Here is a 21954-nt window from a genome sequence, read left to right as displayed (position 1 = left end):
TGAAAGGTGAACTGTTTTCATTAGTATAAATGCAAAGAATCAATAGTGTTATTTGTGGATCAGACTCCTGTACCATTACACAGATTAATTATTGACAAGATCCAGTCACAGATAGTGTCATTTTGACACAGGAGGATCTGATCACAGCAAGAGATTAAACAAGTACTGTAGGTGAAATGTTGAAAATGTATATCTCATTGTGGCAAAAATGTTACAATAATTAACAATAATGTTGGACGTCTTTTATCTTAGGTTTCACAAGAGCCAATTTGAAAACATTCCGAGTTGACGAGGTGATGTAAAACACATCAAAGTAAAAATCTTCAACAAATACCCACCGTGAAAAGGGACAGGTCAGGCAGAGGGAGGGGGGTTGTTGGGGAAATTTGCTCCCGGTTGATTCAGAGAGGCCTGTGGATCCCTCGTCTTCCACAGCAAGACAGAAGTCAGAGCTGCTGGCTATTAAACCACAGCTTCAAAAACTAAGCGCGTCGGTCGAGGGCTGCTAGAGCAATTGCCTAAGGTACTGTTAAAGGATATTAATCACGTGGAGAGAGAAATTGCCGAGAGCCAGTATGGGCTAGGCCACGGGGGAATGTAAGCTCCTGGGGGAACTGATGACTGGTGGTGCTGTTGACTGTACTAGAGGTTATGTTGATACAGTCCACAGCTCTGAACCATTTTCTGGGGAATATAAATGCTTGGTGTCATTTAAGATCCAGGGTGACAAGCCAACTAGGCAGTGAAGGACTACAATCACAACAGAGATCATTCTCAGAAATGCCTCCGCTCAGATTTAGTTCATTTCTGAGCCTTACTCTGGCATTTTAATTTGCCAGAGGTTTCGTTGTAAGTTTAAGTGTAAGTTAAGAGTTGTAGTTGCAGTTTAAACATAAATTGTTTAGTTGAAACGTGTGCGACTACTGCCTCTGTAAACTTTGATGTCTTTATCTTACTGCAGAATCAGAAGCATAAAACTGCTTCCGCCCTGAAGTTCTGTTCTCTGTGTGAATGTTAGAGGAAAGCCATGTTTCACTGCTTCCAATATGGTACTCTAACTCCCCCACCTTACTCTGTACAAGTCCATCATAGACAAGAACTTAAGAGTCAGCTCCCTGTCTGACAGTGAGCACAACGGCTACGGAGATTGCCGTTCTCCTCAGCTTTCATTGCTTTTGTGAAGAAACGTCTAAATCAGTTCTAAGAAAGTCCCAGTTCAATAACTTTTGCATATGTGTTTATATATGTAGGCACTCTACTGAGCGACGAGTTAATCTCATTTTGCTTTGTGTAACAAATATGTCTGCCTGCGGAAACAAAGGTTTTATGGACGAGGGTTATTCTGATAAGAGACCATAATAGGCTTAAGTCATTTTAACTTCATAAATTATCCATCACTCTTTTCAGCTGCACAACCAATATTGATAGACTGTTATTTAATTTATTTCAAAGAGGGTTGTAAATTTTGAGGGTTTTCCTGAAAAATGGCTGCAGGGAAGTGAGCCTTTTTTAGGCTAAACCTGAATTCGTAATTGTCTGCCTTGCTTTCTGTACGAGACGCTGGAATAATTGGACCCTTAAGGCCAGTGACAGTACATGCTCTGAGCTTGTACTTTCAAATCCTGTCTTGATCCTTAGTAAAATTAGTTTCTGAAGGAAGGGAGGATTGGTGGACTACCTTTTAACAAAGGGGGGTCATCATACCAATCCGACTGCTCATTCAAGGTAACAATATAATTGTATTTATATAGTGTTTTCATCACAGGAGATCCCACCGTCCTTTCCTTATAAGAAGGAACCCACCTGCTGAGCCCATTCTGCACCAGCAGCACCACTGCACAGCCGATCAGGTAGTGAGCTTCACTAGTTGAATTAAAGGGGAACTGTAGAGAACGTATATTGCAGAGGGAAATTTAGCCGGGATACTGGAGTTTGCACTGCTTCCCTTTCAAATTGTGAATGACCAATTCACAAGGGATGACCACAACCAAGAATTAAATGAGGACATAAATATGAACTTCTGAAACTGGAAAGGAGAGATAATCGGCAAAGCTGCAGAGAGATCCTGGGATGCGAACTGCGACAATCAGAAATTTAATGATGACCTTTATTGCCAATATGGACAACTGCAAGGTCATCTGAATAAATAAGAATTGATTTTTGTTTCCAGCCAAGAATGAAATAATTTGAATAAGGTGGTAGAATGTCTGGAAGGAGAGACAGGAACACTCAGAAGGCCCGGGTGCTGTAAAGCAATTTTCGTGATAGTAGCGTCCGAAGGTGATGGAAGGGGCTGAATCTGTAAAAGCATCCCTAACAGCAGGATCCTGCTGTTCCTTAGAGGTCTCTCCCAGTCTAGACAAGGCTCAACCTTGCTTAGGTTCTGAGATCTAACAATGTGTTTCACTCGATCGTTTAACCACACAACATAATTACAAATTAGTTCAAGCAGGGAGCTGCGTCAGCAGGCGTAGGCTGCAAAGGAACAAGTAAAGTTTTATTCCCTGCTGAGAAGAGAAGAAAGGAAACACAATGTGTCGGCTGTGGAGCCTTCTTCAGGTGTGTTAATGACAAATTAGGACAACTTGAATTTTTTCAGCTTATGTTTTATGTATTTCATCAGTGCGTTGTTACAAAACAGGCAGCATTTCAACGTACTTAATGATATGATAGAGGGAAAGTTAGTAATTACAACAGCACTTATATAAGTCAACAGACACAAAGTTCACGCAGTGTGTGATTGTCTTGTTTCATAAAGCTCAGCAGGACACTAATAAATTATGTAATGTGTCTGATTAAAATTGTAGCAAATCAAAACTTTTCAGCGTGTCTTTGAGGAGTCTCATTATAATATTCAGTTCACTGTTTTTGAAATCTACATGGTATTATATTTACATATTACTGTATTGATTATTTTAAGTATAGGTTTCTGTCTTAACCCACTTGGTTAAGGGGCAGCTTCCTGGCCATAGGACGAGGAGGTTCAGAGCCCCCGAAAAAGAAGCAGCAGACCCCAAAACCACCAGTGAGGAAACAGAGACAAGGAGGAATGTGTAGGCACTACCAGAACACAGTGATTCCCAGATTCCAATCACTCATTTTTTAAATAATAATTAACAATAGTTCTGTACTCTGTTGTTTTAGTATTACAGTAGATTAATAAACCAGGTTTCATACTTATACTGCGCTTCCATTAATCTACGATTTGTCTACTCAGTTTCCGCATTATCCGACATTGTCAATTATCCGACATACTATCGGTCCCGTTTAGGTCGGATATTCGCGACTCTGCCGTATTTGGAAATCTGTAGGAATGCTTGCTTCATAAAATCAGAATTGGTCGGGATATAGACATAGTATGTTTCTGAAGACTAGCAATCCAGTTTAAGGGGCGAGGAATACCTTGATAAACTGCTGAGGAAGCAACGCCAGCTCACAAACAGTAATGAAAAAATTGCTCTGGGGAGAATCTAGATTTTTGCTCAGTTTGCAAAGGTGAATGACGAACCAGACACAGGACACAATGGTACCTTTTCTCACTAATGAAGAGAGGAATTGGAATAGAGCATCAGCGCTATTATTTAAATAGCCTGAGACGTGAGCTGCCTCAATTAATTATCGATTAGTAGCAGCCATTTGAATTCATGATTAGCTTGGAAGACCATCATGCTTAGATAATGTGAATGACGGTAAGATTATCTGAATGGATGAGAACGCACTGTTCTGTCCAATTGTGAGCCCAAAGAAATGCAATGGTGACGACTGAGTACAGTTCAGAAGGAAATACATAAGAAAGTTAAAGCTAGTGACCTGGATTATAGCCCCCACAGCCAGCAAAAAAGTTGGCTGGAAAAACGATCGCTGGTTTGTGTTGTGTTTAGAACTGCAGGACACCTGGTGACTGAGCTGGCCACACTGGACACCAGGGATAACAGCAGGACGAGATTAAAAGCCGTAGGCAAGACACGGGGTCGAGACGTTGGTTTCGGGAGCAGTAAAGGACGAAAAGGGGCCAAAGACGTTGCAATTGGACCAGGTTGGACATGGGGGGCGAAGAAGAACAGCAGGTGTGAAAAAACAACAGGCCAACTGTGAAGAAGAAATGTTAAGAGAAACGGAACCAGGTGGACAAGACTGAATGGAAGATCGTTTCCGTAAACTGGCGAACAACAGAGGCATCACGGGAGGCGCAAGAACACCGCAAGACACACGTGTTGTTATGGAATTTAGAATACCAAAGGAAAAAAAAGCTCTCTTTTTTGAGCGAGGGATACCGCGAATATCTTGAGTCCAGTCTTTAATGTCAGTGATTGTAGAAATAAGAGGTGCAAGGGAAACGATGCGGGAACAGAGGAAGACGAACCAGATTAGGGGAAACTAGAGATTTTAGCTCGAATCCCAGAAATTCTTCGTGGGAACAACGGATGTGGAGAAACATAGCAAAGGGGAATGCTTTTAGGAAGGATACAGTTTCTTCCCATGTGTATTCAATACGTTACGCGGAGAAACGAGAAGGTAACGCTTTGGTTGCTACGAAATCGGAGAACAATTTTTTTCCCATGCTTTGTTGTTCGGAGACAGGTCCATGTATAAACGATTAATACATAAGGCTAAATGCAGTTAGAATATTTTTCTCTCCTTCTTTGTTGTTTTGAAACTGGTCCACGTGTAGACGAATCGTGCTTGAGGAGAAACGCGAGACAAGTACATGATTCTCCTCTTTTCGTTCTGGGTTTTTTATGCGTTATTTAGAGCATGCTCCATACGGATCACGAATAAAATAAAATAAGAAAAATAGCTGTTTGAGATACTTATATATAACGAATGTCTTGATTATGATTTAGAACAGCTGAGTGAAATTCGCTTGTTCATAGTTATCCCTCCCGAACAGGTAAGAAAGTCCACTTAATGTGGATCTTACCAGCTTTCTGGTACGTGTTAAATAAGGTAAAACAGGGATGGATGAAATGTTAAACCTTAATGATGTTGACAAAGAAAAACATTGGAAATGACATTACCAATTACATTAGTTAAATGGTATGAGAATGTGTGTGCGATAAATTTACATTTTAACTGTTCCCCTGTAGAGCGTGAGTGAGCACCATCCCTTGTGCAAAATGCAATGATGCTTCGCGGACGCACGATGGCGCGCCTCATCTGCTATGCTCACCTGCCGCAAGGTTAAAGGCTGGTTCCCCGTTTTGACTGCGTTCGTCATAAACAAATTACAGCATATGAATGGAGTAAGCCTAACTTCATTCTGTAAGATGCTTAACTTTCGGTGCACAGTAATCTTTTGCGGAAATTAAAGGTTTTCTCCTTTATATCACACGTAATCGAATCAAATTACACAGAATTGTGTTTGCATAATTTTCGATGTGCAATCTTTTGATAACATTGCAATACGTTACTTATTTTTTAAACACCTTCTACGAGGTAGACGGAATCACTAATATGAGCGAGCAAAAACAGTCTAACTTTAACCAGGGCATTGTTTTCTTCTTCTTATAATATACACCATATATTATTAGATGGCGAAAAACTCAGTTATATTTGTGGAGATTCTGGAGATTGTTCAAGCTGTTTTTGCAGTGGGTGTGAACATTGCTTTATTTCTTTAAAAATAATATGTATACTTGACAGACTGGAAGTAGAGAAGTTAGGGTGATTATAGGGAGAGTTGAGGGACTGGACAGAGCGTGGCAGAGTGGTTTAGCCACCTATTGGCAAGAATGAGTTTTAAAAACTTTAACGTGGTGGTTCAAACCCACAAGATACAAATGCAGATTACTGGTGGCAGTCCACTTGTGACAACCTGGAAGTGTCCACTACATACTGCAGAGTTAAGTTTTAAACACTGGCTGCTGAGACCCCTGTATTCTAAAACCGACAACTAATTTTGGACTAGCAAGAGTTGGCAGATGTGGAAGGAACACTGTGGATGTGAGGATGTTTTGGGGAGAGTCTTACCATTTCTTAGACTCATTTTGTGTTGTGTTTGCTCCCTGGAAGGGTGAATTAACAGAAATGGCTTAAGGATGTTTAGATACGATTAGATTAGTCAAGGCTTTCTCTAATATTTGTACAGCACAAACTATTTATTTCCTCGGGTATCATTATACATCTTTCTTGCCCTTTGGAATTAAACAAGGACTGAGATAGGCATTATTGTGAAAGAATGTGGAGTTAAGTTGCAGCTGCACATGTATGTTGTAAAAGCACGTAATATGAAATATGTGTCATTGCAGAATTTAAATTTGACCCCCAGGCCTTCTCCTGATGCACTAAAAAGCTGTATCTTGTGATGTTACTTTATGTGAATTTAAGGTAGAGTTTTTCTGTCCACAGCTGAAACATTAGCTTGTGTTATTTTGCATGTAGCAATACTAAGCAAATACGAGGCCTGCCAATTAAGACTGCTGGTTTCACTCATATCCTGCATAACTGGAATCTCTATCTCTTTTCCCCTTGGGTTTCTCCAGATAAGTGTGAACAACCTGTTTTCAGGTGAAGGAAATAAAGCAGACTGCTGGGTAAGTTCCAGAATATTTTTAACACCTTACTCTCAGAGATAAAACAAATAAGCTCACTGGACACTGAAACAGTCAGAATTATGAGTAGATGAAGTGGCGAAAGCAAAACCAATAACATGTTCAAAGTTATCCTATCCAGGATTTACTGAAGAACAGAAGCAACTGACACCACTCTCCTGTGTTTCGAACTGTTCCTCTTGACCAGTGTACATGTGGAAATAACAGGCAGCAAGGAGGTCATGCACAGGAACCCAGATAGCAGAAGCAGACCACAGCTTCCAGAGGACGGGGGATATTTCAGAGCTCTGGGCTACCGTGTATTGTGGCGCAAAGAGTAAAACTGTCTTCACAAAATGAAAACGGCCATGGTGTGCTCTTAGTGGTAACATGTCACATACAGTAAGTGTTGGATTTGGCCTTTTTGTTGCTGAGCAAATATGGCAGAAATAGGCCAGCTCTGAGCTGAGAAAGGCCTACTGGTCAGTAAACTCAGTAAGGTCCACTGAAAAGAGCTCCACCTGGAATCAGTTTTTGCTTTGCAAATCCCTCTCCGCCAGATAGACTTCCTCTGTACATTTCTGAAAATTGATTATAACACACATGGTAATAATCGTCATCATCCTAAATTAGAGATCTTCGCTTCTCTCTTCCATATTTCTGAACATGTCGTGACCATTGAAACGTTGTTTTGCTCTCTTTTTCTACCATTGAATTAAGCCATTTGTATCACTTTATTTTGTCAGATGATTATTATTACAGATAGTTGCAGAATTTAATTGCACTATTTAATTCAAAAATGAGAATTCATTCATAATGAATATTCATTCACAGAGTGTGCCCCATTGGTCAGGGTTGTCTTTTTTTCTGGAAGAACATTTTTACAGCTTTTTTTTTTTATGAGAAGACTAATTTGGTGAAAATTTTTATGTTGTTTGACCTTCATTTTTTCTGCAAGCCTCATTACTTGTCTTTTTCTTAGCATATGGATAAGTCTATTAGCAAGGGGCAAGAATTAGGTTTCTGCTCCCTGCTTTGCCGACTCCTCGTTAAATTGTTTTTATGGCAGAAAGTATTGAAGTCTCCTGCTCCTGTTGCTAAGAGATTTCTGCACCTGTTAAATATGTACAGAGGACACACTGAGTGAAGGTATAGCAAACACTGATGCTTTGCAGAGCACTAGAGGGGACAAATAAGAGAACCTACAAATAAAATCCTTAAAAACGGAACTGGTGGTTGTATTGTAATAATAAGAATGTTTCTCTGAAAGTGCAGAATGGTCTGTGTGCTTTTTAACGTAATAAATAACAAAATGTGTGTCTGTGAACACTGAAGCACAACACTATAAGCAGTTTACAACAGTGGTTTGAAAATGTACTGTGTGTGTATACATGAATAAATAAAACAGAGCATTAAAGTCATATTTATGCTTCCTCTGGAAAATGGGTCTTATTGCTATGAACAATCAGCATATAAAAAAATAAGTAAGAATCACAGAGCCTTCTTTGAGTTCTAGGTTTTATAATTGAAAAATCTTTTATTAATATTGATACAAAAGGCACACTTTGCAATATGAAGAAATTGGTTTTACAATATACAGTGGTGTTAGATTTCTGGAACTAGCTAAAAGATACACTTTAAAGTAATTATAGTCCCATTTGTTTAAACATCACACTGAAATCAATGGAAAGATTTTTGCTTAAAAGTTCAAATACAAAGCTAACCATTCATAAAAACAGTAAATTTAAAAAAACAGGGAGGTGCTCAACATGCCTAATTAGTGTATATAGTAATCTATTTTCAGGTCTTTTTTACCTTTTTTTTTGTCCAAAAAGGTTTTGTAATGTGACTTTTTAAATATTAGATTGAGCAATATTTAATATTAGATTGAGTAATTATAGTTCAATTTGTTTAAACATTACACTGAAACCAATGGAAAGATTTCAGTCAAGGTGAATCTATACACAATTTGGGCCAATGTGCAGCAACAGATAAGAATGTGGTACAAGTCATTTTCCTTATGATTCTCATTAAAATATCTCCTTTTAAAACCAATTGTTTGCTTCCCTTATTAAAGCTTTGAACGTCTGCAAATTATCCGATCATGACAAGCGAGACCCTGGTGGTCCCGCCGTGCTACAGTCTCGCCATTGCAAGATCAGTTCCGTCCATCAGCACCGCTGTCTTGGAACTCTGACATTCTTATCTTTTGCTCAGTGGGGCCCCTGTGCTCCTCGGCCCTCCGTCGAGGGGGGGGTGGGGTGGTATTTAAAAGTTTTTCCACCGGAACGCGGAGAGGATGGTGTGGATGAAATAGAGCAGGGTGGCCACGTACGCGAACACCTGGAAGACGGGATAAATGGAATGACGTTACCAAAACGAGACAATGGTGGCACCTGTTGTTAAGACGGCAAAAAGCAAGAGCTGTGTGCCGATGCCGGTTATTAAAGCGCGAGTAGTTTGGTCAAATCCAAATGATTGGAATGAGCTGACGTAGATGAAGGGGCCTTAACTCGCCTGGCTGAGGAAGCGACAGTGCTGTCACCACCAGCCCTCGCTGACGAGGAATAAGCCAGGGGAGAACATACAGCTAGAGTGAAGATAGGGGAACTAGAAAAGAAGTATGCAGCGCCGTGTTCAACCAGGCAGTTTCCACGTGAAAGGAAGCATAAGTGCAAAGAAAATTCGACCTCCTTCTGAACTTCTGTTTGAACAAGCACCATTAATGTACATGGAAACATATACAAGTGCTTGACTTCCGTATTGCAAAATGATTTTTCTTTTAGATAATCTGGGTGTTGTCAACCCTGGTCCTTATGGCACATCTGTAACTTTCGGGTGTTGGTTCAATGAGCAGTACCTGTACTCGCTCCGATTTTAGAGTCACAGTACCGTAAATGTCAGATGAATTTTACTTATGACATTCCGATCACACCCGTACCATTTTAATAAGTCGTTAAACTGAAATGGTTTTCAGACACGTATTGAAGGAGTAATACTTCTAATCGATCAGATGGCGACATGTATTCCGATGTACTTACAACTGCAGCAATGTTCTCCTGGTAGATCTTGAATAAGGTACCAGTACTATCTGCATCAGAAAGAGTTTTCGTAGAAAGTGTAACTAAGGCTTGGGGAACTGCGGCACTCAAGTAAAAGACGGTGGCGATAAAATGGTAGGCCACATCCTGCAAAATGAAAAAAAAAGTGATTCTTTGTTAATTTCTTTGGGAGCCAGCAGCAATAAAAAGAAAATCCATCATTTACAATCAAAAGTTGAAATGATTGTGCATTGTTTTGTCACCTCTTGGATTCACTGATTGAACTCTAAATGCCAGCAATTAACATTCCTTCCCTCTCCTGACATTAAGTCCGATTGAAAGTTGAAGTGGTATACTCATTAAAAGCGACTTTCTTCTCATGGTTTACCCATGTAAAGTATTGATGATTAGTTCTGTATCTTTATAGATCCATATTGCACCTAAGCAGGTTAAAGTACGAAGCTGCATTAACACGTGAGCTACAGTACAAAGGAACTCACAGAGCCTAGTTACACACTGGAAGGGACAAGAAAGAGTAAAATACATATTCCAGTTGTGCTCTACCACAGGGACACTGTATATTCCACTCCTTCTTTTCTTTTCAGCATGACTGCAATACCTACTTGTTGAGTCTATAGTATAATTGATAAATTCTTACTATACCGGTAAAACTTTGAACAGGATACTGTAGGCATTTCTGATTGGATTTCTCTTACCAGCTTTAATATTCATGCAAGTCACTTTTGGGAAATAAATTTAATATAAATCTCTAAATTGAGGACAAAGGAAAGGGATTACTGTTACATCTACAAGATTACTACTAGATACAGCAATCCTTTTTTGAAACATACCAATTACATGTTGTCAGTCTAGCTAGTGACAAACCGGTTGACCAGTTAGTTTGTATGATTGTGCAAGATACTTACAGCTGCAGCCCACGCATGGCTGTTCTTGTGTGCGCCGCAGAGGAAGATCAGGAGCCACAGGAATGTGACGACAAAGCAGAAAACGGACACGAACATCACCCATCCTTGAGGGTTGGGAAAGGCCACCTTTGTAGATGCCACCAAGATCCATACAAGCCCACCGAAGACCTGGCAGAACCCAGTGATAGGTCAAATGAGGCCATTTAAGTTCTTCTACTTCCAGTTATAAAAGTCTTCTCATAATCAGGATACAACAGGAAACAATGTTCTTTTTTTTCACAAGTGTAAAGACAATCTTGGCACTTGACTTACTGAATCCAACTTAATAATTCGGATTTGTAGAGCACTTTTCATCTCAAGGGATCCCAAAGTATTTTGCATGTGGAGGAAAGACCCACAACAGCCATTCTGCACCTGCCGTAACACTACATAGCAGACCAGGTGGAGAACTGAGAAACTGATTCACCTGTTGTCTTAAAAGAGAACTGTAAGGAGGCCAGTTTGGACAAGCCCAGAGAAGAATTCAGACAGAATGCCAGGGTTAACACCCCTGCTCTCACTGTTAGCATTAAAAGGTTAGTGGTTAATTAGCCCTAAAAACTGTGAGTCATGCAGCAACTGCAACAGGTTATCTAAACAACAGGATGGTCTCTTCTGTCTTATAGACTTTTAGTCTAATATTTTTTGTAGGTTGGTAATTCCATTCAAGACACACACATTTGGGCTCATTGGGCCAGAACTCATCTTGATTTCCAAGCGTGAAGCAAACATGAAGCACAAGACTCTCCCCCCCCCCCCCCGGATGGGACACCAGCATATCACAGTGCCTGCCCCAAGCAATGCCAATTCCCTTCTACACAGTGGGTGGGCTGGAGTAACTGGGGTACAATAACGTGTCTACAGTCCAGAGACCTACTCTATGCTACGCTGCCTCCACATTCCCCCCACCCCAAGAAACAAGAAAGCAAGCATCATCTTTGCATTTTACACCACCGGGCAATTAAAATATTTCTCTGCTAACGAACTGCTCATTTCTGTTGTATATTCTGCACATGTTCTTCCATGTTTTTTTATGTCCATCCAAGTCTACAACGCATACTGTATAATAAATAGAATACATACAGTACAAAACCTGAGGTGTGTGAATTGGACATCTCAAAACAACATTCATATGAAAGAGTGAAGGGTGCATTTACTGAATACGTGGAGAACCTCTTAAATATCAGCAAAAAGCCTTTAGAGCTAATTGACTATTGCACTGAAAAGGTGCATTGTAAGATTTGAATTTTAAGATAATATGAAACTCCTGAGTGGTTCTAGATTAAAGATCTAGTTTAATTTAGAGTGAAAGCCACTGCAGCGTATTCTAAAAGCTCAGATAATTATGGGAAATAAAACAGATTTTGAAAACTACAGTCGTTGCTGTTGTTTTAATTTAAACTGTCAGAAACAGCCTAATGTAGCGCTCTCGGGTTCACGTGGGTATGCGCCCTCGCCGCTGCCGCCTCGGGCCCCCCCCCACCACTGGGGACTCGAACCCGAGCCTCCGGCGTCACTCAACAGGGACCCAGCCCGTTGAGCTAAAGGGAGATCTCCCCCCAGCCCGATGGCTGCGGTCCCTGCTATTCACAGGGAAGGGCGGCGACGTCACCGCGCTAGTAAGCAGGCTCGCACAACCTGTAATGTCAGCCGTATGCGTTACACAAGCTTTAAAAAAAACAAGACAGAAATTAAACTCTTGGCTGGAAATTGTTAAAGCCCTATCTACTCCACCGGTTCTAGTAGCTGGGTAAAGTCCGAAGACAAATGAAAAGCCAAGAAGCCACAAATGAAATGGTAGAGTTCAGCAGTTCACACCCACCTGTTTAAATGTTTCAATACTGGAAGGATCTGAAGCTCCCATTTTTGAGACTTCAATGTTTTGGCAGCTTAGGTTTTAGGTGTAGGTGAATTCTAAATAACTTCTAAAATGTACCCAGTAGAACATCCCATGTTCCTCTGAGTCAAGAAAGATGGCACAACATACTGGGTGGCTTTTTTATTCCAGATCTTGGTTAAAAACATTGTTTTGTTAATATGTTAATATTAAATTCTACCATGAACAGCCCTGGTTGTTGCAGCACAGTTTAAAATCTGCATGTGGAACATTTCCTTACTGGTTACAAAGGTGTTTTGCACAGACTCTTATTTTAGAGGTTGTTGTTTTTTTAAACCAGAGTTCTTTCACCAGAGCAGCTGAGACAAAAGAAAATAAAGCATTAACAATGGTGTACATGGCTTTCAGCAGAGTTAAAAAGCTAAGCCTGACTTCATGAAACCAGTTATTCTAGATGGCAATTCTAGATTACCATTGAAAAAACGGCGACCAATCACATGATCTAAAAATCAGATGAACATAATGAATTGGAAGGCTATATTTTTCCTCTTCAGACATATATTCATTATTTCATCATGAAACACATACTACAGTATATAGATAAAGTGATGATAAAAGTGGTATACAGTACCTTTGCTTGATTTATGGAGTTTAACAGAAGTTCGGGAGGGATGTCAACAACCAAGCTCAATCAGACTCAGCTGTCGGTCATTAGCAATCGCTCCTGACAATCCATTCCTCTCCCAAACGCTATAAATAGCTACGAGATCCCCGTCTCTCTCCCTCTTGCATCCCACCTCCACCTCCGCAGCTACCCCTGGTCTCCCTGTCCTAGCCTTCAGCCAAGCGGGTTAAGCCACAGTGTTGCTCCATGACGCTTTCATCTTGGGTGTTGTCATTCCTCGTGAATTGTTTTTTTTTTCTCCTGTCAACAGCTAGAAGCAGGTCACAAGTGCCCGATTAAAAATGACCAAATGGTGGCGTTTCAGAAAAACAGGTTAGGGGCAGCGGTGCGTTCTGGACAGACGGCTCAATTACATACACAGAGGGACGTATCCGAGACCCCAAATTAATGACGGCATTCTGCCATTGGCAGGTGAAACGAGCACCCGGTTTAAATCCGATACGCTATATAGAGAGAGAGAGACTATAAAAAACCCTAGAAGAAGGGGCCCTAGTACGTGATCAAACGAAAGACCAAAGAGCCGAGAGTTAGCCTCAAGTTGTGGTAATACAGTATATGTTAAAAACAAAGTGGCTATTGTTAAATTTAGACTGTTCACTTTTCTCCAAATACAACGGTGGGCGCTGTCCTATATCTGGAGCTCCCTCGCGGTTTAAGAGGCACCACCCCGGACTTGTTTACACCTAAAATAGACAACTTTTACAGTTGTGAAATTCTGCACAACCACTGAGCTTTCTGATCTCCCAAGAGCAACTTTTCCGTTTCCAACTTCACGATATGGATGGCTCCACTTTTATCGTGCACTTTTTCTTAACTTTTACCCTTTTCGTCATAAAACATTGATATTTCGTCTTCTGACCCGTTTGTGTGTGAATTATGTTGTTTAGAAACCATTCGTACTGTCTGTTATATGTGTATTTTGTTAAAATACTTATTTCTGTATTAATCCCTTTGCTCCGAGCCGCATTGAACCTTACTTGCAAGCAGCGTTAGAAGAGGGTGTGGACTCAAGAACTTGTTTCAAGTGTACTAAAGCCGAGACATGGTTTTACCCGTTAAAAAACGCAACAAGGTTTGATCTTTAAGCATTTATTTCTAGCTACTACTTTTGTACGCTTAAAAATACTTTATAGACATTTCTTTTTTTATACATATATATCCAACCCCTTGCGCTATTAGTACAGTAACTCAAGAACCCCATCAAAGCCAATCTGTACAGTTACTTTTTCCACTTTACTTAACAATTAAGTTCTAGAAAATTTAGAATAATATTCAAGGCGTACTTTCGGCATAGGATGGTTTATTTTGTACATCATAACTTTAAATATAACCTAATCTATATTTAAGTCAACATACACTAAAAAGTTACCCAACCTACAATAAGAAAATAAGATAGAAACGCAAAAATGAAAACCGCACCTGCATTGCACCAAACTATTTTAGATTACAACCTAAAGAGCATTATTTGGCTTACAATTTAGTTTTTGCAGTAGAAAATTGTTTTTTGCTAGGAAATGCCGACTTCGTTGATTTTGAGGATAAAAGCATTACAGGATAACAGGTAATTGTACAAGATCGTTGAAGATGCTCTAACGTTTCAAGAGTTCTAGATACTTACAAGTTCGAGTATATAGAAGATATCGGGCAGGGTTGTACACACACCGAGTCCGCTGGGTAGGGTGCTCATGGCTTGTGCTGCACTAGACATCTTTCAAGTGTTCCCGACTCTACTAACACCTCGACTGAAGGACCTCGGCAACAGGTGATCCTTTTGAGGAAAGTCAAGTACCTGCAAAACCGGCTTGCCTATCCCAGGCACACACCCGTTAAAATAAGAGTAAAAAAAACTGAGTGAGGAGCCTCAGACTCGCAACAGCAGGTGTGAAATCGGCTGACGTATACGTGATGAGCGTGAAAGCTTGATTTGATAAACCTGGGGTTTTCTTCCTTTTCTATTAGTTTTTTTTTTCGCAATTCTGAAAACCACACCCTTTTCACGTTTTATTCAGTGAAGTTAGTCCAGTCTAGTTTGCCACCTTTACTGAACTTCATCGGCAGCCAAGTGTAAAATTTAAAAGGACGGAGTTCAAACTGGGGTCTACTTCTTAGTATCCAGTGGCAGTGCAGTGTTATGGATGCCCTTTTCTGCCCGGTATTATCTTAATTTTGATGACCAAATAATGGATTCGTGTTGTATTTGTTCTGTTTTCTTTTTCATGTATTCTCTTTTTATTTTGTGGGGTAGGAGTGTCATCCCTGCCTGTGAGTCACCAAGAAATCACTTTCGTCACAAATCCACTAAATTGAATCGATCATAAAAGCAAGAAATAGGCTTGACAGAGAAAGAAGTAGTACTTCAACGGGGCTCAAGAAGACTGGAGGAATCCAGTTTAATAATACTGCAACCTAATTTATTATATGCACAGTAAAAAGATTGAACAATTGTGACACAACTGATAACATCAAAAGTAAAATGAGTTTTTTGGAAAATGCTTACATATATACAGCACAGTAGCTTAAAATGGTGGTAAAGATAAACTCTCCAATATAGATATATAATATTACAAAATTCCTGCTGGGAATATTTCATATTATTTAAATGTGAAAACATAAAGAAGATACTGTATAAAGCTGGAGAAAGCAGGGGGCATTAAATGTCCAAGATGTTCAAGTATTTTTCCAGAGTACTCCAGCTGCAGAAGCAGTTATCTTCCACAGCAGTACAGAAGAGCAGGTGTCCAAGGCCTTAAGAGGATTTCCATCTTATGGCTGAGAACACAGCGTGAAGAACGTAAAACAGCGTAGCGATGTAGGACATTACCTGGGAAAAACAAACAGCATTTAAGGGTGCCAGAAGTTAGGAAAGGAAGGAGACAGGTCTTCAGACAAGTCTTGTCTTCCATCAGAGCACATGGAAGACAATGAATCTGCCCGACCAAAACCCAGACCTTGAACTTGAATGCAAGACCTTCTACTGATTTTGAAAGCCTCCTTTGGTGATAAAGAACAGCTGTGACAAGTTCAATTATCTTAGAAAAATATTAACCAAAAAGGACCATGATTTTGTAGAATGTTGAAATGGTATACACGTTATGATTTCCATAATCTGCCGTCAGATATAAGAGGTCCAAATGTTTACCTTTGCTAGATGGATCCTGTTGCACCACCCTCCTCCAATATACTTAAGATCAAATTCTAATTGATGCAACAAGATTTTGTAATGTATAGGGATAACATATAACTTGCCTGGCTGAGGTAATGCTCAAGACTGATAAACCTCCATCACTTGTGAGGAATGAGCCAGGGAGGCAGTTTTGAGGGTGAAGATGGTTTGGTGCAAGGGGTGTGAGAAAAGATGTGTGCGAAGAACAATCAGAAGGCAAGATGCTTACATGTAAGAGAAATTGGAACTCCTCCAAAACATCTGTTAACAAACTCCATTACATCTAGACAACTGGCTCTTGGTATAATGTATAAAGAGGCTTCAAGGTCAATAACAGTTTTTGCATTTTTTGGGTTGTACTTACCACTGCAGCAATGTCCTCCTGGTAGGATTTGAAGTTTAAAGAGTCATTTTGCAGCCTGATGGTAACATTGGCTAGCGCAACAGAGGCACTCAGGTAAAAGAACGCAGCAAGGGCATGATAGGCCACATCCTGGAAGACAGCAAGAAATCCTGGAATACATTTTCACTACAAAATGTTGCTCACAGTTTAGTAGTAGAATCCATATGTTGGAGTTTTTTTTCCCGGGGCATCAATACTTTAAGACTTGGTGGCTTCTGCTGAGCCAAACCAGCAAGGCAATCTAGAAACTATGGCAGAGCAAACTAAGGTCACTGCAGATACTAAAAACATGCCACAGCTCCTAGACTACTGTACAAGCATGGATTGGAAAACAGTACATGATATTTAAGAATTTTCCCATTGTATATGAAACAGGATTCATAATCCATTACTGAAGTAATTAAGGTATTGAGTAATTACTGAATTACTCAATAATTACCCACAGCAGTGGATTCCAGCCCTAGTCCCATGTATGCTGGTTTCTGTTCAAGCTGAGCTCTTTATTACTTAATTTAACCCCTTGAGGGACCAATTAATAGACTGATTTAGACATTTTCAATCGTATTCAACTCTCAAACAGCAGCAGTTAAGGAGCTGACAGCCCAGCTAGAAGAACAACCAGGAGACAGAGTGATCCTCCACAAAGAGTCACTGGGCTGTCAAACCACATGGGACATTTTCCTTTTCCCTGCTGATCTTAAACTTGTTTCACTGTTTCTGAGAACAAAGCACAACGCTGGAAAAACATCAATGTTATGCCATGCTAGGTAAAAGGATTTCTAAAGACAGTTTAAACATTTCTTTTAAATTCAGAAAAAAGCATTTATTAACTGAATAACAGCATTAGTATTTGTATTTAATTCTTGGTTAAACATAAAGCAGTGAATGAAAAACCTCTTCATGCGCAAAGCAGATTTTAAAACTGCTTCAAACATGAATGTGTGAAAGCCGTAACAAACTGAAGTTCTGTTATTGAAAGCCCGGGAAAAAATCCGATGTGCAACATGAGGTTTAGTGTAAACACTCATTTAAGAAAGGGCCTTACCAGTGTTGACCACACAGTGCTCCTCTGATTAACCCCGCTGATGAAGAGGAAGAACCAGAGGGTTGTGAAGACGAAGCAGAAGACGGACACAAACATCACCCATCCTTGAGGATTTTCCAGATACACTTTGGTAGAGGCCACCAGGATCCATACCAGACCCCCAAACACCTGGGGAGCAGAACAGGAGGAAACTGGGATTTAAGAGAGAGAGGACCACTGCACACATGAAGCACAGCAGGAGCTCTTCTTCCAAGGAACCAAGAGGAAACCACCTGTTTTAGTCTTTGGAATTGCTGTGCAGTCAGAAACCCAAGGTGTCATTTTACGTCGACGGACACAATTTTTTAAACACAGGAATGTTCAGTTTCCATAAACAATCAGAAGGGAGAAAACTTGGTCTAATATTTCATTTTAGACAATTAGGTATCAGTTATGCGCCAGAACACTGACCAGAACACAGCTTCTCTGTGATCGCAGTTACATTTATTTTTTTCTCTTCCAGATTACAGTGAGTACTATTTGTAGGATCTGAACAGAATGTCTGTCAGAACTGGAATGAGTCAGTGTATTAGAGACCATTCTCCCTCATCTGATATCAAGCACTTTTAAACCAACCGCTCATCAGTCCTAGAAAAAGATGTTTTTGAACTTACTCTTGCCAGTGAAAACACAGATTAATACCAAGCACATTCATATAATTTTGGCCAATAAGACAGAAGCTCTTTTTGAAGTTCTCATTATATGGTTGCTTGCAAATTTGCATATTTAAAACAGAGCATTTTGCAGATATAATTTTATCACACAAAGATTTTTGTTTTATGGTCTTTTAGTGGCATATACTAATTACAAATTAATTAGTCCTCTAAGAAAATGAGTCAAGATTTTAAGCTTCTATTTACTTAAATATGGCAGACTCATGGAGAAATATGTAGAGTATGTGTATTGAAGTATCTCCGATTTATAAGGAAATGGTCAGTGTTTGTAAATTTGTTGGTTTTTTTGTGAGAAATGAAGAATGGCAGCAGCTTGGAGGTGCAGTCTAGGGCACGAGGGCCCTGGGTTCAGTCCTGGACCCGGGGAGCTATCAGCCTGGAGCTTGTGTGTTCTCCTCAAGTTCACATGGGATATCTCCCAGCCCAGAAGTATGCTGGTAGATTCCGTATCTACTGGGCCAACTGGCCCTGGCGTGAGCATGTGCGTGTTGGTGTTTCTGTCTGTGTGTCTGCCCTGTGATGGACTGGAGTCCTTTCTAAGGTGCACCTTGCACCTGTTGCTTGCTGGCATAGGTGCTGGCTGCCCTGCAACCCTGAACTGGGAGACGTGTTTAGAAAATGGATGGATGAATTGGTTAACAACAAACTAAATGAAAGAGAGGACGTATGCCTGCAAAACAATGTGCATGAAACCAGTGAACCTTGAAGAGAGGTACTATCTGGCCAATAATACTATGAGAGCTCTTCTCATTCCTGAAGTGTTTCACAAGCCTCACAGTAATATGTAATACTTCCAATTAACAGCTGGGCAGTTCCTGTAGAATATCCTTCTCTGTTCTCTTAGAAAAGGAAAGAATGACCACAGAAAGGATGTCTGGTTACATCCTGGGGAATCCAAGATCATCCCTGAGCTCAGGGGATCTTGCACACCTTGGTGTCCAACATTTGTCTCTTTGCTAGTAGACTAACCCAGATGAAGCAGAATAGGCTTTGTCATTCATTAAAAACAAAAATAAACTCGGACCATCACTTGCTACAATTTGTGTAATTAATAAGCCAGCCATTAATGAGAAAATATAGAAAAGTATAGTAAATTAAGAGAGGTTATATTAAAATTGTATAATGTACTAGACAGAAAATATATAAATGCTCTGAAGGAACTGAATCTTTTTAGTTTTGAAAAGAGAAGGAGAAGAGGCAACCTGAGACAAATGAAAAAATCTCTAAGTTACAGTATTTAAAAACAGGCAAGCCAGCAGACTTCTGCAGGATAAACAATGAAGCAAACTAGAACACACAGGAGGAAACTGCAAGGAAGTGCATTTACAACTTCTTCACACAAAGGTTTGTTGCAGTGTAGAATAAGCCACACAGTCGTGTATTGTTAAAACCGATACCCTGGATTTTTTCAGAAAAGAGCTGGATAAGATCCATTAGCTATTACATGGATATTATTAACTGAGGTCTGGGAGGGATAACAACAACACATCAATCTCACACAGCTGTACCCAATCACCATCATTGCGAGACTACCTCCAAATACTGAACTCAAACGCCTCCCTTTGCATTTCGTCTCAAGCCTCTGAACCCCAGCTCCACCTTGCGGTTACCCCCTTAGTTCATGCCGTGTGAATGCTATGGTCATGAGGCTACCCATTAACCAAGCAGGTTAAGCCACATTATTCTCACCAAAGTATTCACAAAACATTAGATTCACGCACGCTGTTGTCCCTAGTGAACGTCTAAACAGACTAGAGGGGCTGGAAGGCCTCCTCTCATCTGTGACTATTCTTAAGTTCTGGCAGAAGGATTCCATCTGCGTCACATAAAAGGAGCTGCACATCAAGAGAAAAAAGCCATGTATCCCAGTTTCTTCTTCAACTCTTACTCTTGCATCAGTGTGATCTCTTACACTTTTACACTTTTAATAAACAGAAAAGAAAGTTGCTTCATTGTCCAAATTAAAAGGATGATGCACGTCTTGATCTATCCTCAGATGTCCCGACTGTAAAGGGATGAGGGACACAGACACCTAGTGCTTTGCTTTATTGCCCAAACTTGTGCCCCTGGTTCATTATGGTTTGCACTTAAAACTTTCATTGTCTGAACGCCGCTGATAAGGGTCATCTAATAATGTCACCTTGAAGACAACGTCTTTCTCTGGTCAGCTGTGGACAACTCTTGACATATGTAAACCTCTCCAGTTTCTTGAAAAGGCTCCCAGTGTCTCTCCATGAGCCTTTAGCTAGTAACAAGTTCACCGATGTTTTAAAAAAACTGTCAGCAATACCATTCCTGCTTGGATACCAGAATATTGTTTTAGCAGTTAAAATTCTGCTTTTGTTTGTTAGCTTTTAAATGGCAAGTCTTAAAGGGAGCTGGCAGGATAATATCTCCAAATAAAAGTAATCTAAAAATGAAATATTTCAGGAATTAAATTTGATATGTGATTTCACGTGAAGCGTAAGTTCATGGTCCTCCAAGCTAGGATTCAACCCAGAGCAACAATGAGGAAGAAGCCAGTGAGAAATGTTTGTAGCAACACAAGCTGTTGCTCGTGCTGTTGATTCTTGAACAATGGGGCTATTGTTTTTGAATGACAGTTAAAAAGTTTGAAAGGCTTATGGACAGAAATAAAATTAGATTTAGACCATAAAAAAGTTCTGAAGATGAGAGACAGCGTTTCGGCTCATCGTCCTTGTTTGGCAGTTTAGTAGCTGGGTGAATCTAGACTTCAGTCCAGCCATTTCTTCAACGGTCTTTGGACCTCAACACCCTGGCTGGGAAGCTTGTTCCATCCCCCCTCTACTTTTTGAGTAAAGACGTGTTTCCTATTTTCTATTCAATTTTAAAACTGAATTTGAAACTTAAGAGTTTGAATGTAAAGTGCTCCGTTTTGCAAAACCTTAAGACATAGAAGGAAACAGATGACCTCTTTCTAAATAAACAAAATTCTATAAACCTTTAAGATCGTAAATTGTAGCAGATCTGTATATACTCACAAATTCTGGAAGAAAGAAGACATCAGGCACTGTTGTGAATACCCCACATCCACTAGGCAGAGTGCTAGATGGGGTAGCCATGTCTCCTGCGGTATGTGTCTGATGCCTGCAGAGCCCTGCAATGAAACTGGTGATACCTGGGCTCCCTTATGAGGGACACCCCCCTACCTGACCCAGCCCTCTGTGAAGAACACACCCAGAACAATCATAAGCGGTGGCATTTCATCTGGCCCCTAGCAAGTTATTGTCTCCTCATCCCGACATTTCGGGCCCATTGTCCAGTCAATTGTATGAAGTCTGCGTGGCCTGGAACATGACACCCAACAGCCTGTTTGTTTGATTGTTTGAGTGCAATTGCCAAACGGCCAACAAGCTCTTTGTGTCCCCTGAAGGTTTTTACTGAAATCTTAAACATCATTGGTTCAGGAAGGTTCTTTGTTATGAAACCATAAACAGTTACCAAGTGGTAATACGGTCAACTGAGTAGTCAACCATTACGCCTCAAGGTTGTTTGGATTTGCTGCTGCCCCATGTGCCCCATTTCATCGACATTTGTGTTCTAAGCAAGGA

General features: G+C 40.3%; 2 protein-coding genes across 2 annotated transcripts; both read right to left on the bottom strand.

Moving 5' to 3' along the window:
• Positions 1 to 8034: 8034 nt before the first annotated feature.
• LOC148819937 (myelin and lymphocyte protein-like) lies at positions 8035 to 14891 on the bottom strand. Its single transcript, XM_088933690.1, has 4 exons — positions 14677 to 14891; positions 10498 to 10665; positions 9572 to 9718; positions 8035 to 8873 (listed from the first exon to the last, which is right to left on the bottom strand). The coding sequence occupies exons 1-4, from the start codon at positions 14764 to 14766 to the stop codon at positions 8799 to 8801; spliced, it is 480 nt and encodes a 159-aa protein (XP_088789816.1). The 5' UTR covers positions 14767 to 14891; the 3' UTR covers positions 8035 to 8798.
• An 816-nt stretch (positions 14892 to 15707) lies between these two features.
• LOC148819936 (myelin and lymphocyte protein-like) lies at positions 15708 to 21465 on the bottom strand. Its single transcript, XM_088934220.1, has 4 exons — positions 21385 to 21465; positions 17670 to 17837; positions 16586 to 16714; positions 15708 to 15879 (listed from the first exon to the last, which is right to left on the bottom strand). The coding sequence occupies exons 1-4, from the start codon at positions 21463 to 21465 to the stop codon at positions 15805 to 15807; spliced, it is 453 nt and encodes a 150-aa protein (XP_088790346.1). The 3' UTR covers positions 15708 to 15804.
• Positions 21466 to 21954: the final 489 nt, after the last annotated feature.

This window comes from Atractosteus spatula, chromosome 15, assembly GCF_055471065.1.
Source record: "Atractosteus spatula isolate fAtrSpa1 chromosome 15, fAtrSpa1.hap1, whole genome shotgun sequence".
Lineage (NCBI taxonomy): Eukaryota > Metazoa > Chordata > Actinopteri > Semionotiformes > Lepisosteidae > Atractosteus > Atractosteus spatula.
Note: the sequence above shows the minus strand (reverse complement) of the source record. Positions and strands in the feature narration are given on the sequence as shown.

Bases quoted from the DNA above. Each gene is read 5' to 3' on its own strand.
- LOC148819936 (XM_088934220.1), bottom strand. From the start codon at position 21,465: ATGGCTACCCCATCTAGCACTCTGCCTAGTGGATGTGGGGTATTCACA. The intron at 16,715-17,669 runs GTAAGGCCCTTT...GCTGTCTTCCAG, and splicing joins GCACTGTGTGGTCAACACTG to GATGTGGCCTATCATGCCCT. The intron at 15,880-16,585 runs GTAAGTACAACC...TGTTTTTCCCAG, and splicing joins AGGAGGACATTGCTGCAGTG to GTAATGTCCTACATCGCTAC.
- LOC148819937 (XM_088933690.1), bottom strand. From the start codon at position 14,766: ATGTCTAGTGCAGCACAAGCCATGAGCACCCTACCCAGCGGACTCGGT. The intron at 9,719-10,497 runs GTAAGTATCTTG...TTCATTTTGCAG, and splicing joins GCCATGCGTGGGCTGCAGCT to GATGTGGCCTACCATTTTAT. The intron at 8,874-9,571 runs GTAAGTACATCG...CCCGTCTTCCAG, and splicing joins AGGAGAACATTGCTGCAGTT to GTGTTCGCGTACGTGGCCAC.